Here is a 15685-nt window from a genome sequence, read left to right as displayed (position 1 = left end):
ATAATTGTTTGTTAAAGTCAGACTTACATACTGATTAAGCATGTAAACTAAAAGAGAATCCATAGTTTTAACAATAAATATTTATTTTCCATCACACAGTGTGTAACAACTCATTTTGGCAAATCTGACAAGCAGTCATAAAATACAAGTAGAAAAGACAATTAGATAAATTCTAACAAACTTTTGCTGTAACACTACACATTTTCACAAAATTTTAAATATGCAATTGTATTAAACTCCTGTACTATCAGGCAAAAATCATGAACACATTCTTTCAAAAATTAGTACAATCTTTCACATGAATCCAAACAACGGAAAAATACAAAAACTAATGTGCACACATAAGGTTACACACAAACAGCAGATAAACATCACCAATGTAGCGTGCAGTTAATGTCACTTAAAGTTCCTCATGACTGAGTACATAACCCTGTAGAAGGACATTGCTGGATCAGTGTAAAACTAAAATCTCATTCAAATGTAAAATACTTATTGCTTTCTTTGATGTAAGTCTATATGACTGTAAGACAATTATTCTGTATGAGGTCAAAACATTACTTTCATTACCGTTAAATCCACTACTCTGCTGTGATAATCTGTACAAAAAAGCTGGCACATTTTTACTACACATTGGCAATATTTGGTCATCTCATTCAAAATATTCGGACTCCTGTTGGCCAGTGAACTTCTACTATACACATAACCAACACTTCAAATTCAGGAAACTACTAAATTACCCTTGTTTCAAGTACAACACATTTAAAATCAGTTATAATATAATCTGATTATTCTTTTGTGCAAAACACAAAACACACTAATTCAGTCTGTAACAAAATAATACGTGATCAAAGTATTCAAACAACCATAACATAATCTGTCTTCAAAGAACTTCTCTAAAACACAACTATCAGTCTTTTCTGTGCATTTATGTAAAGATTACAGACTGGGCGGTGGGATAGGAGCGGATGCTCCAGTGGTCATTTCCCTTAAGACCGATCAAAATGTTTGTTTGTACTGACAGTCTAGGAGGATCCATCTACATTGAGGCAGATGAATGAGGAAAGAGAATGCAATTTCATGGGACGCAGTTGTACAGCTCACAAATACTGTCAAGTCTGCAGAACGGATAGGCGTCGCTCAATACACTGCTTACCTGAGAACAACAAAGAGAGTGAAAACTTCAGATTAGATCAGGATAAAATCTAGGCAAGATCACCAAGGGAATTCATTCATATGTGATCTAACTCTGGCATTTTAAGCTACCATCTTGTGGCGTTTGTGTGTCATAGTGCTGTCACATACATTTATCTATGCTGTCAATGTCCTTTTGCTCTGTGATGATTCGGGACAGACCCTCCAAAAGCAAAAGGGCTTTATGGTAGCGCTGGCCTGATGCTGTGCCACAATGGAACATCTCATCTAAAGCAGCAGACTGTACCTGAATGCATTAGGAACACACATGTTAAGGCTAAGATAAAGATGCACTGGAGAATATAATAATATCAACATCCCCTGCTGTGAGGTGAGCTTACCATGTGCACACTGTGGCTGTAGATGAGCTTCTCTGCTGTGAGTCCATTGAAGCGGTCCATAAGCTTCTGTTTGTCAAGTAAGAAGGTCTGCAGCCGATGGTTGAGGGAGCGACAGTACGCTACACAGTTCTTGTACAATTCATTCAGCTTCCTGATCACTGCACAGAGAAAATGTATAGAAATACATTTAATTATTATAGTACATATAAACTGACCCTTATCATCATGCTTCAACATGTTAGACTACCACAGCACAATTTCTGAGACTATAACACCCAAAAGCTCTTGTTCTTCCTGAACAAATACAAACTGTACAGATTTATCTGACACCTTTTCAAGTCTACAAAAGATGAGTGCTTGATACTCAAAACCAGAAATCACCTTGTTTGACTGTAGCAGAGGGAAGGAGTCGGCCTTGTTTGATATTCTCTTTAGCAGTGTGCAGTGCTGATGACAGAAACTCTTCAGCCTTCATATACAACACTAACTGCTCTGCATAGCTGAAATATACACATAAGAAACAGAAGTCATTCCCACAAAGATCTATGAAGGAAGGGAGCTAATGTACATGTTGAAAACAATGAGAGAAAGCTTCATGCCTCTCACCTCCATTCTTTACTCAGAAGGCTGATCTGATCTGTCACCAAGCTCTGCTCTAGAAAGGACACATCAGGACTGCTAATGGTATCCAGCCCTGGGTCCTTAGATGAAGCCAATTCCATAACACAGTGGGTAAAAGCCAAGGTGAAACGCAGGTCACTGAGTGCATCTGTATGAGCCTGCTGTGAAAAGAACAGATACTGAAACTGGAGTCTACAACTGTACATTGCGTCAGTAAATTCAAAACAACCTGGAGAATTCACCTCACAATATCATCATAGTATTTGTCTGTACCTCCATGAGTGTATCTTCAGGGAGCTCTGGTGGGTGAAAGACCAGACTGCTGTGTGGAGTAGCGTCCATGGCTTCAGTCTCACTGTTTCTACGGCTTCCTCCATGGAGAAGGCGACTGTTAAGTAGCCAGGCTGAATTTATGTAACTCGGGGAGCCTGCATTTAAGACAAATACTGTTTAACACTGAGCAGATGAGACACGAGTAATGAAGAGAGCATGAGAGTAACAATTTAGGTTAACAATAATCACGTGGCTCTTATTATGTGTTGTTTTATTATCATTTTGATTAAAACACATGCACCTTAAACAAGTGCCACCATGTCATGACATAGGTCACCAGACTAATGTGAAGAATCATGGTTTGTTTTTTTACTTGCCCAATGTTCAAATGGTTTATCTCACAATTTTAAGTTTAACAAGGGCTCTCCGTATTAGAGATTTCTTTTATTTAATAATTTGTCACACAGTAGAGAGAGACAGGAAAGGCCAGGGAGAGACAGGGGATTACATTCAGCAAAAGGGCCCTGGGTCAGAGTCAAACCCAGGCTGCTGCAGTAAGGGATAAGCCTTGATACATGGTACACACTCAACCCAGTGAGCTACCGGCGATCCTCTGCTTTAGATTTTTTTTTTAATTGGAGAATTACATCTAACCTAATTTGCGGTAAACTAAAAGTGGTCTACATGAACACTAAAGTGGAGAAAGCAGTCCATAATTAAAATATAGCCTCACTGGATCGCTTTTAAATGTACTTACTTATGGACTTCTGAAAACATCCTGCAACACAAGCTAAAATAAATATAGCAATATTCAATGTGGTTAGAACACTTACCTGAGAACACCCTTGATGCCATGGTGTCAGGAGGAGTGTTTCCTTTGGACGGAGAACCCATTGTGAAGACAACAGGAGGTGGGCTGTCTGAGCACTGAAAGCCTCTATGACAACCAGTAGGTGGAGCTGTAGGAACAAATAAGAAGAGTTCAATTCAAATGGCTAAGATGTGTTTCGAAAATGTGGTCCAGCTGAACTGCAGGCCAGTAAATAACAGGAGGAGGGCAGTGGATACCTAAAAATAGGTGCCTTGTCACCTCTGCATGTTACAAACATACAGTAATACTTCACCTTGCCTCCACATTGATGTGTGTGTTTATTTCACAATAGACGTTGATGCCATTATTACATAAAGGTTTTAATTCTACTACAAGTACGTGTACCTGTTATATCCATGCTTTTCTCAGAGTTGAGGCTCTCGTCACTTCCTCCTTCCAAAAGTTGCGCTCCAAAGGCTGCTTTCAGTAGTATGTCAGACAACCTGCCTGTGCTCAGTGACCTGGACATTCAATACAGCCACAGACACCACAAGAGCATTTAATAATTGATCAGATGGCAGATCTTTTATATTGTGTGAAATCTCTAGGTGCCAGATAGCAGGTTTTCATCTTAATGCCCCAATTAGGTGCGGATTATTGACATAAAAACAAATTCAAGTTTCACTCTATTGTAATATGATTTTGGAGGATATTATTCTATTATCATATAACAATATGTGTTATATTAACAATAATATATTAATATTACGCTCTTGTGACCTTTTAAAATGGCCCTTTTTATTGGCTGATTTCCTCCTGAGGTGGGTCTGGGATGCAGGTGATGGGTCGTAGGACTGAAGGTCTGGGACTGTCCTGATTCGGTTTGGCATTCTTGATTGAACCTGTTGTTGAAAAGGATATGAAAGTTCAGAAACCTAATTTAATTGTTAACATGTATCTTGTTCAGTTAGGTAATGTCTGGTTTCAGAACACAGATTATTTTTTTTTACCTCTCAGCAGCTCACACAGTAGGTAAGCTGCTGAGCAGCATTGTGACACAAACATGACTGACTCATATGATGGTGTTTACATTTATTTTTGGATGTCCTGTTTCTGTAATATATGGAAGCTCTAGAAGCTGACCTTGGGGCGGGATGTGTCCTGCATGTCAGGGGAGCCGAGGAGCAGTCCAGTTCTTGTGCTGAGCGGGAGAGTCTGTTCAGAGGTCTTTGGGGTCATTCCCACTGGAGTACAGAGTTTGATAAAGATTAAACCATTAGCAGAGATCTGCTTAGTAAGTCTGCATAAAAGTAGATGACTCAGACAGAGCGAAAGTGGGAAAATAAAATAACAAAACAACTATGTGAATGTACTGAACATGACATATTTCAGATGGCAGGATTTTTGCTAAACGCCCAAATGGCCCTGGTGGCCAACAGCTAGCGACACTGCACTGACAAATTCCCATGTAGTGTGATAAACTGTAGGTGTGTGACGATGAAAGATGCAACAAAAGAGCTCTGCCTGGCAAACACTCCCTAGATAAGTAAAACAAAAGCAGATTGAGATGCCAACCTAGAGGGGAGCACTGCTGTGGTTGGGCTCCTCCAGTTTCCAGCCTTGGGGAATTAATGGCAAATCCTGGACCTGGAGATCTACAGCCTTTACATTGTGGGGTACTGCCAGCACAGCAGAGTGTGATCCTGAATGACACAAAACATTGTCAGACAAAGGCAGAAGAGAATGGGGTCATAACAAGACCCTGAGGTGGTTGCAGAGATGAGACAGCTGAGCGGCTGTACATGCCTGGTGGGGCTATGCAAGCCAACAGGTTGCAGGTTCTGTTTGATGCGCTGGTAGTTTTGGATCTGAGTTGGGACAGGAATGGGACCAGATTGGCTGCACTTACAGCCAACGAGTTCAACAGGCTTGCTGCATGGATGAGAGAGGAAGCAAAGGAATTAGACACAGTTAAGAGTGATTTTCAACCAAAAAAAATATAGCAGTGCAATTTATAAAAAGTTAATGTACATTTCTAAAACCGTAATTTCTCACACTGCTCAACCTAATCATCTATTTCAGAACAGTGATCTTCAAACCACCACAATCTAAACTCTTCTGGCTTTCTCTTACCTGACAAGCTTGGAGGGGGAGTGTAGCAGGGGAGGTGGTGGAGGTGTCTTTGCTGCAACTACGGCACCTCTCTCAGCCTGTAGTGAAGTCCTAAAGAAAGACATTTGTCAGTGCTGTCTAGACAAAGTAATAACATTTACTAACATTAATTTTGCATCTTCAGACAAGTCAGTTCTGCGGTCTTTCTACAGCAGAACTGTAGCTTCCCTATACGTAGGTTCCCTGTAAGATGGTGACTGTCACTGTGTTTTTGTACGTATCAAAAAGCAGATATCTGTCTCTTATACCCAAGTTTATAGCAAGAATTTGAGTTGTGAATTTATGTGGATTGAACCGCCGATCTTTCGATTAATAGGCAACATGCTCTACCTCCTGAGCCACAGTCGTAGTATTTTGTGCTAACCGCATTTAAACAGACATGTTTAAAATGTGTGGACACCACATAGTAAATCAGTGTGATATGTGTCAGACAAAATTTCACATATTCTCAACAATGATTACCTGATACTGATTAACGGACATGATATTGTGCATCCCAAGGAGTGACTACTCACCCACTGTATATCAGGCAGCTCTCAATGGGTGACCCAACTTCCACCTCACATGTGTATTCACCTACAAAGCAGTAAAATATAAATATTCAGATTCCTTGTGCTGATGTGGATAAAAGATATCTACAGCGTGAGGCTTTGATGTCTTACTGGGAAACTGGGCAGGCACCATGACGTAGTCTTCTGTGTAAGATGAGGTGTTTTTACTGTCATGATTGGCTATTTCTTTCAGCAGGAAGACGGGGGTGTCCTGTGTAGGGGAATACCGTGCTTTGGGCTGAAGACGTTGCATCTCTCCATCGGAATGCTAAGAAAGCGTAAAATAAAGTACAATATAAAATAAAACAATAAATTACAAGGGAAAATACAATAGGAGTGTTCTGTATTCATTTTTTTTAAATTTAAAATTCACATCTTTTACCTCTCTAGCTCGCCATCTTTTACATTTTTTTTTAAACATTGACAAAAGAAGGGTGTACATACTTGAGGGGAGGCCAGATGGGATGTGGAGGAGCTGCTAGAGGAACTGCCTGAGCCTGAAATGGGGTAGGAAAGCACTGGCACTGGAGAGCCTGTCAAAAAAACAAAACAACATAAATGTGCTTGTGTTAGGACTGTTGTGTTTGGACTCCAGCTACAGCACCTTTATTGATTCTAAGCTGCAAGCAAGATACATACATTTCTTTGTGGACAAGCTTGTCTCCAAGAAGGGATGGTGGAAAAACTCATCTGTAAATGTAAAGATTTATATGTAAGAGAAGCTTTTAAAAATATGTAAATATGAAATGAGGTTCTGAATGTTAATTGGCAGAGGCTCACCAAAGCTGATCCGTTCTTTATGGTTTCTCTGCAGCAGCCCAAACAGTAGGTGTCTTAGATTACTAGAAGTCTCCTTTGGGATGCTGAGAAAATACAAAAGTTTCCAAAAATCATTGAAAAATAATTGCTGTTGAACAATCCTATACAAGATGTATGAGAGGAACCATGATTTAAGTCAGATTACTGGCTCACCTCACTAATTTTGGATATAAAATACAATCCAGGAAGAAGGGAAAACCATTTTAATCTCAGCATTTTGTTGCCAACATATGGTGTTAATAAATTATATTTAAGTCACTTATGTTTCATAAGCTCAGAGTGAGCTATAAAATAGGTGAATCTTTAATCTAATTTATGGTTTCAGTGAAAGACTTCAGGGCATCATGACACTTGGAGTCAGTACAGACTGTGTGCATGTGTGTGCATGTCTGTGTGGAGCTATGTGGGTCATGTGGAAAATGACTGCCGCACAGGCCACTAGCTGGCAGCTCGGAGCAGGTTATATATAGAATGACTAGAAAACAACAAGCCATGTGTCCTCACACACAAACAGGGTCTGTCTTATCACATGGCTTTATCTCTATGAAAAGATAAGCATAGCCATAGCCAAGAGACATACCCAGGCTGGCAAAGTACACCAGTGGGCAAACAATCCATAAATCCTTTTGAACACCTTCCAGGTCCAAGTTAGGGCTGGACAATAACAATAATTATCGCAATATAATATTTTTCAATACATTTTCAATAAATGTTTGATTGTATTGACTTGAATCATACACAAATTTGGACTTTTTTTTATTAAGATGTTTATTTTGTTGAAGAAAAAGGACTGAAAAAAGCTTTTACTTAATTTTACTCATGCATATTTGTTGACAAAGAATTTATCATAATTGTTTTGAATGTTCTACCTCAGATTTGTGAAGTGATCCACTCAAGTGTTTGTCATGTTCTGACCATTAAGAAGAGTTTAAAACCACAATTAACCATCAGGTTTCTTCAACTTTCACTCAGGAGCAAAAATCAGCCTTTAAACTCGAAGGAAATAACAATTTGATACTTATTGTGATAATTATCAATATCGAAAGATATGAAACTTTTTATCGTGATAACATTTTTGGCCATATCATCCAGCCCTAGTCCAAGTTCTGAACAAGAGAGATTCAGCATTCAAAATTACATTTGTCAAGTGATATCAAGGCAGAGACACTGAGTTTCACAGAGTAGGCCGGACACTAGATTATCAAACATTTGTTAGATTTTCAAAAATCTACTGTGTGAGAGTGGCTTATCCAGAAAGGTCTAGAATGATCAGCCCCCAAATGTGTCTCTTGTTTCTTCCACATTAGGATTATTCTTCGTCAAAGTCATTCACATACATGCAAACGTGAGTGTGAGCACATGGCAGATTAACAGTCACCCATCAATCAGCAAACTGAGGGCAGAGGAGACAGATCTCCCTGTGATGCATGTTTACACCGTCAGCCTATGTGTGTGTGTGTGTGTGTGTGTGTGTGTGTATTTTGCGTGGTGTCATCCAGGGGTGCACTGACCTGGGTAAGAGGGTCCTGTTGCTTTCATAAAACAGACGGAGCTCCTGTGGTGTGCTGGCCTGTACACATGAATGAATGATAGTGAAAACTTTAACATTATTACAAATATAAAAAACATTATACCACAGTGCATATAATCCAAACATAAATAATAAGTGGAATGCTTGGAGATGCCAGCTTAGCCAGCAAAGTAAACATCATCATAATCATCATCATCATCAGCAGCAGCAGCAGCTGACCTCACACTGACCCTTGGACTTATCTCAACTCACTAACCTGCTTGGATGATATGAAAGTCTACCTGCCTCTCTCCTATTCCCAAAATACTTTCATGGAAACTGCAAGATGAATAACCTCAGGTACAAAAGGTCAAATGGAATATTTCTTCTTTAACTGCTAACACATGGGGCTAAAAATGGACTTTAGACAAGGAAGGGACCAAAGAGGAGACAAAACATGCAAGTGTGTATACATAGAACAAAACTGAGCAAACAGTTCAAGAGGTTCATCTGAGCAGCCACGTGAACAGTAGAAAGTAATACTGAGCGTTGTGAAACAATATTTACTACGGGTCCAGGGAAGTGGCTCGCAGTCATTTCCACATGCCCTCCATATGTAAACAAGGCTCTTGCCTAACAAGCTGTTCCAGCATTTTCCAACTACTCCAACACCGGAGAGAAGGGAGAGTGTCACTAAGCAGGCAGGTGGTTTTTAAAGGGCTGCTTTGGTGGTCATGTCGTTTCTCTGCGCGAAAGGGATGCCTCATGTTCAGTTTTATATTGTCAAACACTCATGTTTTGTCAGACTCATCCCGTCTTTCTTCCTAGGAGCTAAAGCAGAACAGTTTCATATATGTTTAATGTAAGGGACCTTAGTGAGCATTTGTTTGCAAATTGCTAAATCCATTTACCTTAACACCTAGAAAGTGTGATGTTTTTGTATCTGCGTGTCTGTGTGTGCTTTGAAGTGCAACTCACGTGAAATGGCGCCTTTCCAGTCAGACACTGGTACACAATAGTCCCTATGCTCCACAGATCAGCCTTGGCATCGTAGTTCTGGGACATGATGACCTCAGGAGCCTGTTTCAGGCAAACACAGATTACAGCTTAGAGACACAGTGACATTACACCTTTTTGGAACGGGAAACCAGAGTAAGAGGCCTTTACACTCACCATGTACATGGGAGAGCCACACAGTGTGGCTGCCATAGTGTTTGTCTGGAGATGACGTGCAAACCCAAAGTCAGCTAGATTGTGAGAGAAAGATGGTGAAGGACAAAACAACTCCACTATCTTCTTTATACCAACACATTTTTACAGACATACTGTGCATTCAGATCTTCTAATACTCTGCCGAGTAAAGTCATTACCGATCTTAATGCAGGTATTAGTGGAGCTGGACCTGCGCCCCTCTCGGTGGCAGAGCAAGATGTTCTGGGGTTTGAGGTCTCTGTGAAGGATGCCTTTGCTCTGCAGGACCTTCATCGCCTGAGCGATCTGCTGCAGGAATACGCGGATGGTGTCCTCACTTAACGTGCCTTTAGCTGAAGGGTCAGAGTAACGAAATAAACAAGATGATCCAGGAGGACGTTAGCATGGCAGAACTTTGATTAAAATTAGCCTATTAGCATCCAGATCAATTAGTTGATTAATCAATCAACAGAATATTAACCGTAACTAGTTTGACAATTGATCTCTTATTCAAGTCACTTTCTAAACACAAATATCAAATAATGACAAATTACAAATAAATGTGAATGTGTGTCAAACAAGATATTTTTAGATTTTGGATTGTTGGTCAGACAAAACAAAAATAATGAGCTTGGCCTTTGGGAAATTGTAATGAGAATGTTTCACTATTTTCTGACATTTTATGGACCAAATTCTTAACTGGGAAGTTAACTGTTAGTTGCAGCCCTTGATCTTATTTACAAATTGTATTTACCTTGTTTGTTTTTAACACATGATGTGAGGTGAAGATGTTAACACATCAGCGTCACTGCTGTCATACTTCGTGGAAGAGAATTTTGTTTACGGTGGGGCTTCAATTGGATATTAATATCAAGTCCCACCCCTAAAGTACATCTAGTATTTCTACCTGCAGTATTTTTCCACCGGATGAGTGAGTGACATCAGTGCTTGGTGAACTCTGCCAAGTGTGACTGGCTGGTTGTGCCACCTTGGTAGAGAAGCAGAATGGGCTACAAAATAAGAGACGCTGGCACGGCGGCAGAATCAGACCAGCGTTCCAGCCTAGCATTTAAATAGACACATCGACACCAACAAGGACGTAAATTTAGAGTGAGATAACTCAACTCCATGCCCTCAGCCGCGTCATCATATTTTGAAACAGGGTTTGAAACTTGAGGCGGGGGGGAGATTTTCAACGTGACAGTCTAGTGAGAAAAGTTTTTCATCATTCTGAGAATTTAAAGGTGTTGAAATCCCAAGGTACACAGAAGGCCAAGGACATAATAAATAAAAGCTGGGAGTTGTTTTTTTCCCCACTCATTTTGTACCAATCTCTACATAATTTGTGGAGGAAACTCCCACAAGCTAATTCTAGGGGTTTAATTATATCTGGGTTAAGCACTTGGGAGTATTAGTGATAATTTACCTACTGACCTGTCGTAACCATAAACCTGAATTCTATGGCCGTCTGCTCTGCTTCCTAAAAATCCTATTATTCCTTCAAAACACTGAAAAAGCTCAGCCAAGCCTCTTAAACACCCAACGGACCTGCCAGAACAGTAAGCTGGTCAAAACATGTTTACAAGTTACAGAGTTTACTAGTAACTTACTAAAGTAAGTGATCCTCTAGTGTAACAGTGAAGGGAGATGTGAATGTCCACTTTTTTGCTTTGACAACAGGTGAAATGTATGTATGTAAACTATAGCAAGCCCTGCATGATGTAGCAAACTTACAGTGAAGATACTCTGCTAGGTCGCCTCCATTGCAGTACTGAAAAGACGAGAGAGATAAGTCTTGATAGAAGCTTTGACAATGCGGCCTTGTAAGTGAATGTGATTTGCATTCCCATTTCTCCAACAACCTACCTCCATGACAAGATACACACATCCTCCCATTTCCTGTTGATAAAACCAGATAAAATGATCAATGGAATAGTAACTGAAATACAGTAATGGTATGAACCAGATTAAAAGTTACTGGATTCATTTATTTCACATAGAGAAATGTTAAATTGTGACTTCTACCAACAATCTATCTAATCTATCAGTGTCTTATCAGCTGTGCACTATTACATTATAAATGACACCAGCTCATTTCTTAGACTAAGCAGGACTCTTTTTTTGGCCCGTCACTAGCTGAGCTTCTTGAAATTCTGGGCCACCTGACAACAGCTAACTCGGGGGCCTGAAACTTTAACCCCGTCATGGTCCCTGTCTAGCACTGGGCGCACTGAATCAACCAGGACCCCTCCCAAATTCGGTACCCTGCTTCATTGCCAGTGAAAAGGTCCCAGAGCGGAGGTGACACAGGCTGGGGTAAAAGGGTGAGAAGTTTAGAGTGTCAGTCCCACCTGACTTCACTGGGAGGTAATGAGTGGGGGAGCAAGTTGCGTTTGTCTTTGACGTCACCAAGTTAAATCTATGCCGGGTAAATTCACACATTGCTGTCTACAAAAGACTCATGCAGCCTCACCCAGTGAGTGTATCATCTAAAGTCATTAGCCTTGTGTGCTGGTGTGTGCCTGCTGTGAGACACTACTCAGACTGTGTGTTTTATAAGCCATTGTTTAACCTGCTGCACCCTGCCATCTGTTAGAAATAGTGAGAGATCAGCTCACCCGTCTGGCAGGTGTCAGTAAGGGGAGGAGAGGCAAGAACGCACACACACACACTCACGCAAACTTATAACCAAGGAAATGGTTCATGTGCTGTGCTACTGTATGTGTGACCTGTTTAAAAGTTTAAGGATATTTATTTAGTCGATGACATACAGAGGAATCAAAGAAATAAGGGTTCAAAGAAAAGGAAGGACCTCTGTGAAAAACATAAACTACAGCTCCACTTCAGATCACTGAGGTTGCTAGCGAAATGAGCAAATGGTGTTCACTGTTGTGTCAACATTTGCAGCATGTGGCAGCAAAGTCTACACTAGCAGTGCATGCGTGTGACAAGAGGGGGTAAACCATCTTTACCTTATAGTCAAGTAGTCTGACAATATTCTCATGTTTGAGTTCCTAGAAGAGGTTGGAAAAACATGTTCAGTTAAAAAGGTCCAGAAACGCAGAATTTATGGCAAAAGTGAAAGTGTTACCTTCAGTATTTTTATTTCTTTGCCAAGCAGAGAGTGTGATTTGGCCAAGTTTTTCTTGTTGATACACTTCACAGCAACTTCCCACTCACGCTTCTTTAAAGTTAAAAAAAACAGAAGAAGAAGCAGGATATAAATACACCAGCCATACTTTTATCAACAATGACATACACAATTATCTCTCATATAAAACCTACCTCTTTGTGTCTGCCTTTGAACACAACTGCAAAGGCACCGTGACCAATCAAGTCTTTCCTGTTGAACTCAAACCTCCCAACAGACTCCATTAATGATAACAAATAAATAAATAAACGCGTTAAAAGTATCCGAGCACGTTCAAGAGGCTGATTTTCCAACTGAAACAGACGTACAGTCCAACGACACTTCCCTCGTGCCGGTATATCCCATTTCACTGAAGAAAAATACTGTTTTCACACGTGACAAGCTTTATAATCGCTGACAACATTGCGAAGTTTCTGTCAAAACAAAAAGTTAAAACAACGTGCGTAGGAATAAACCACTGTAGGCTATGTAAACAAACTGTTAGCGACCCGCTGTCTTTATTTAACGACTCAAATTAGTCCCTGTAACTCTCCTAGAACCGGCTGAAGGTAAAAGCTCACGTTAGTGTTGTTAATCGCTGTTTGTTTTCAGACACTGAGCTCAGATATTATTGTCTTCCTCACCTTTCTGCCCATAAGCTCGAGTTATTCATATCCCACGGCGAGCATGCGCAAACAAGCAGCTGCTTGATGATGACGCCTTTAGGGACAGCTCGGAAACTCGTAATTCAATGTCTTGATTTGAGTAAGAGTTATTTTTAAATGCTGTATCAAAGTCATTTTCCTAAAGTAGTCTTATGGTGGTAGGTGTTTTTATTTCAGGAGTCTATCAGCCCATGTATGTATGATCCCTGTTATATTTTTATTGGACTAAAATGTACATGCACAAACAGTTTTTGCGTTTATTAGTTTGCATAATGCAGGATGTCTCAGTATTCCTTACCAAAAATTGATTGATAATAATGTTATTCACAGGTACACACACACACACACAGGAGTATCCTCTATAGCTCAAGTCGTATTGGCTTACAACAAATACAAATGTGAACGTGATGGTGAAAACCATGTAATAATGATGACACTGACTTCTTGTTATAAACATTTTATAATAAAGATAGTTGGAATCACAAACCATAGTACCATAAGACAACAATAATTAAAGGCCATAAAAGCATAGAAATATTGAACTTGAAATCTGACTTAAAGTGAGCACAGAGTGACTTACAGTAAATCCTGTTTTAGGAAACCTAATGTTGGTACAGTGTAAGATCAGTAACATTTTAAAATATGTCATCTCTCTCCATTCTCACAGTATGTTAAGGGTGAAAAAGCATTCAGGTCCCTCTTCTGTAGAACATATTTCAATGTACACAAAATATGAAAACGTAAAAGAAATTAGCAACAGAAATATCTAAGGACAACATAAAACTTCACAGGATTGTGTCCAAAACACAACCAGTATTCACTATTCCTCAAAAAGCGTAACATACTGCAGGTTACTAAGATGTGAGGTACTGGAAATATACCAGTCAGATCATTTCGAGAGGGAAAACACACAAATAGACACAGGATTTAACATGAGAACATACTGATTGTTGAGCTGCGACACTCTGCAGAATACATGATACAGAACTCAGAATCACAAAATAAATAAATACATTATATCAGAATGGCAGAGGGTCTAATTCACTGCTAGTTCATCCACTGTTATACAGTTTATGTGTTTCACTGTGTTTGTGTTTATGGATTAAAGCTGTATTAATCAAGTGAATCTTGGAGACGTTCATCCTGGTAAAATAAGCAAATTGTGTGTGTGTGTGTGTGTGTGTGTGTGAAAACTGTTAACAGCTGGTAAAACCATCATGTCATTTTTTAAGGCATGCATCTAACTCTATTTAAGGAAAATATACTGCTTTCCTTTGTCTTTTTTTATCCAAGTTTATGCATTTGTACCCAACGATACCCTGAAAATACCTATTATCATCTCAGATTGTAATATGTTGCATTAAATTAAAGCTATTGAACTATTTCATAGTGTGAGACAGATTATATGTCAAAACACATCACTGTGATTAAAGTAATATTTTGACATTTTGGGAATTATTTGTTTATTTGCTTTCTTGCTTAAAGTTAGATGGGAAGATCGCTGCCACTGTCATGTCAATATGAAGCTGCCGCCAGCAGCAGATTACTTTAACTTCTGAAGACAGGGGAAAAACATCTAGCTTGGCTAGCTAGTCCGACACATAACCATAAGACCACAATCTGTCATCTTTACACTTCTGTTTTAGTACAGATTAAATAAATGAAATATAACATGTTGATTAATGATGTTTAGTGATGCTGGTAGGCAGATTTTGTGACCTTTGGACAGAGCCAGGCTAGCTGTTTTCTTCCTTTTTGCAGTTTCTGTGCTAAGCTTTGTGAAATCAGCTGCTGGGAGTCGCTTCATATTTACTATATTGACCAGAGAGTGGTATCAATCTTTTCATCTAACTCTCAGCAAGAAAGCAAATAAGCTTATTACCCAAAATGTTGAACTATTCTGTTAAATAAACTCTTGTCAATGAGTAAATCAACTGCAACATGCAGATGGAGGATGCAACTGACAAATCGAGATGCTCCACTACACAGGGGGTCATCGCCAGACCCTGAACTACAACCATGGATCTTAAGACTCTCGGTCACTTCACTGTCCCCTCAGAAATCCTTGCGCAGTCCTTAGAGTCTGTTTGTCTTTGAAGGGGAAGCTACTATTCAGCTACACCACGCGACCTTCGGTATCGCTTTCACTTGAGCAGATGAGTGTCCAATTTATTACATAACATAGTGGGGAAATTCTCTGACCAGTGTTTGTCATTCTACACTAGTGAGCTTCAGATTGCTCTCCTGCAGCAGACAGAAGCCATGATCTGCGGTTCTACACGGCGGAAAGGTCGATACGATTGGCTGAGTTGGTGCTTTTGTCCCATGTGTTCATTTTGGTGGGAGACACGCCCTCCTTGTTTCCATTCATCTGCAGGATGGGAAGGAGATGTTAAGACTCAGGCAGTTA

The 15685-nt window shown here is 39.8% G+C and overlaps 2 protein-coding genes across 4 annotated transcripts in view; both read right to left on the bottom strand.

Moving 5' to 3' along the window:
- Positions 1-62: 62 nt before the first annotated feature.
- On the bottom strand, positions 63-13310 carry ulk1a (unc-51 like autophagy activating kinase 1a). 2 transcript variants are annotated; one of them, XM_038704081.1, is made up of 27 exons: positions 12766-13310; positions 12572-12664; positions 12453-12494; positions 11347-11379; positions 11215-11251; positions 9660-9833; positions 9463-9536; positions 9268-9369; positions 8291-8349; positions 6741-6823; positions 6600-6650; positions 6405-6493; positions 6072-6228; positions 5925-5985; positions 5371-5460; positions 5044-5169; positions 4813-4940; positions 4381-4481; positions 4018-4139; positions 3643-3758; positions 3260-3385; positions 2427-2581; positions 2139-2311; positions 1914-2032; positions 1533-1690; positions 1303-1438; positions 63-1153 (listed from the first exon to the last, which is right to left on the bottom strand). In XM_038704081.1, exons 1-27 carry the CDS (start codon positions 12853-12855, stop codon positions 1110-1112), a joined length of 2739 nt encoding a protein of 912 aa, XP_038560009.1. In that variant the 5' UTR covers positions 12856-13310; the 3' UTR covers positions 63-1109. The 2 variants fall into 2 exon arrangements, with proteins under 2 accessions (XP_038560009.1, XP_038560008.1); XM_038704080.1 differs by having other exon boundaries at positions 2139-2314; positions 12766-13309.
- A 208-nt stretch (positions 13311-13518) lies between these two features.
- Positions 13519-15685, bottom strand: part of adgrd1 (adhesion G protein-coupled receptor D1) — a 28658-nt gene continuing 26491 nt past the window's right edge. For both annotated transcript variants that reach the window (XM_038704072.1, XM_038704073.1), the window contains one exon: positions 13519-15646. In XM_038704072.1, the coding sequence (XP_038560000.1) occupies positions 15551-15646 (96 nt within the window). In that variant the 3' untranslated portion in view covers positions 13519-15550. The remainder of the gene's footprint in view (positions 15647-15685) is intronic.

The sequence above is a fragment of the Micropterus salmoides genome, unplaced genomic scaffold, assembly GCF_014851395.1.
Source record: "Micropterus salmoides isolate LMB-PRFRI ecotype aquatic unplaced genomic scaffold, ASM1485139v1 Ms_hic_scaffold_7, whole genome shotgun sequence".
Classification (NCBI taxonomy): Eukaryota; Metazoa; Chordata; class Actinopteri; order Centrarchiformes; family Centrarchidae; genus Micropterus; species Micropterus salmoides.
Note: the sequence above shows the minus strand (reverse complement) of the source record. Positions and strands in the feature narration are given on the sequence as shown.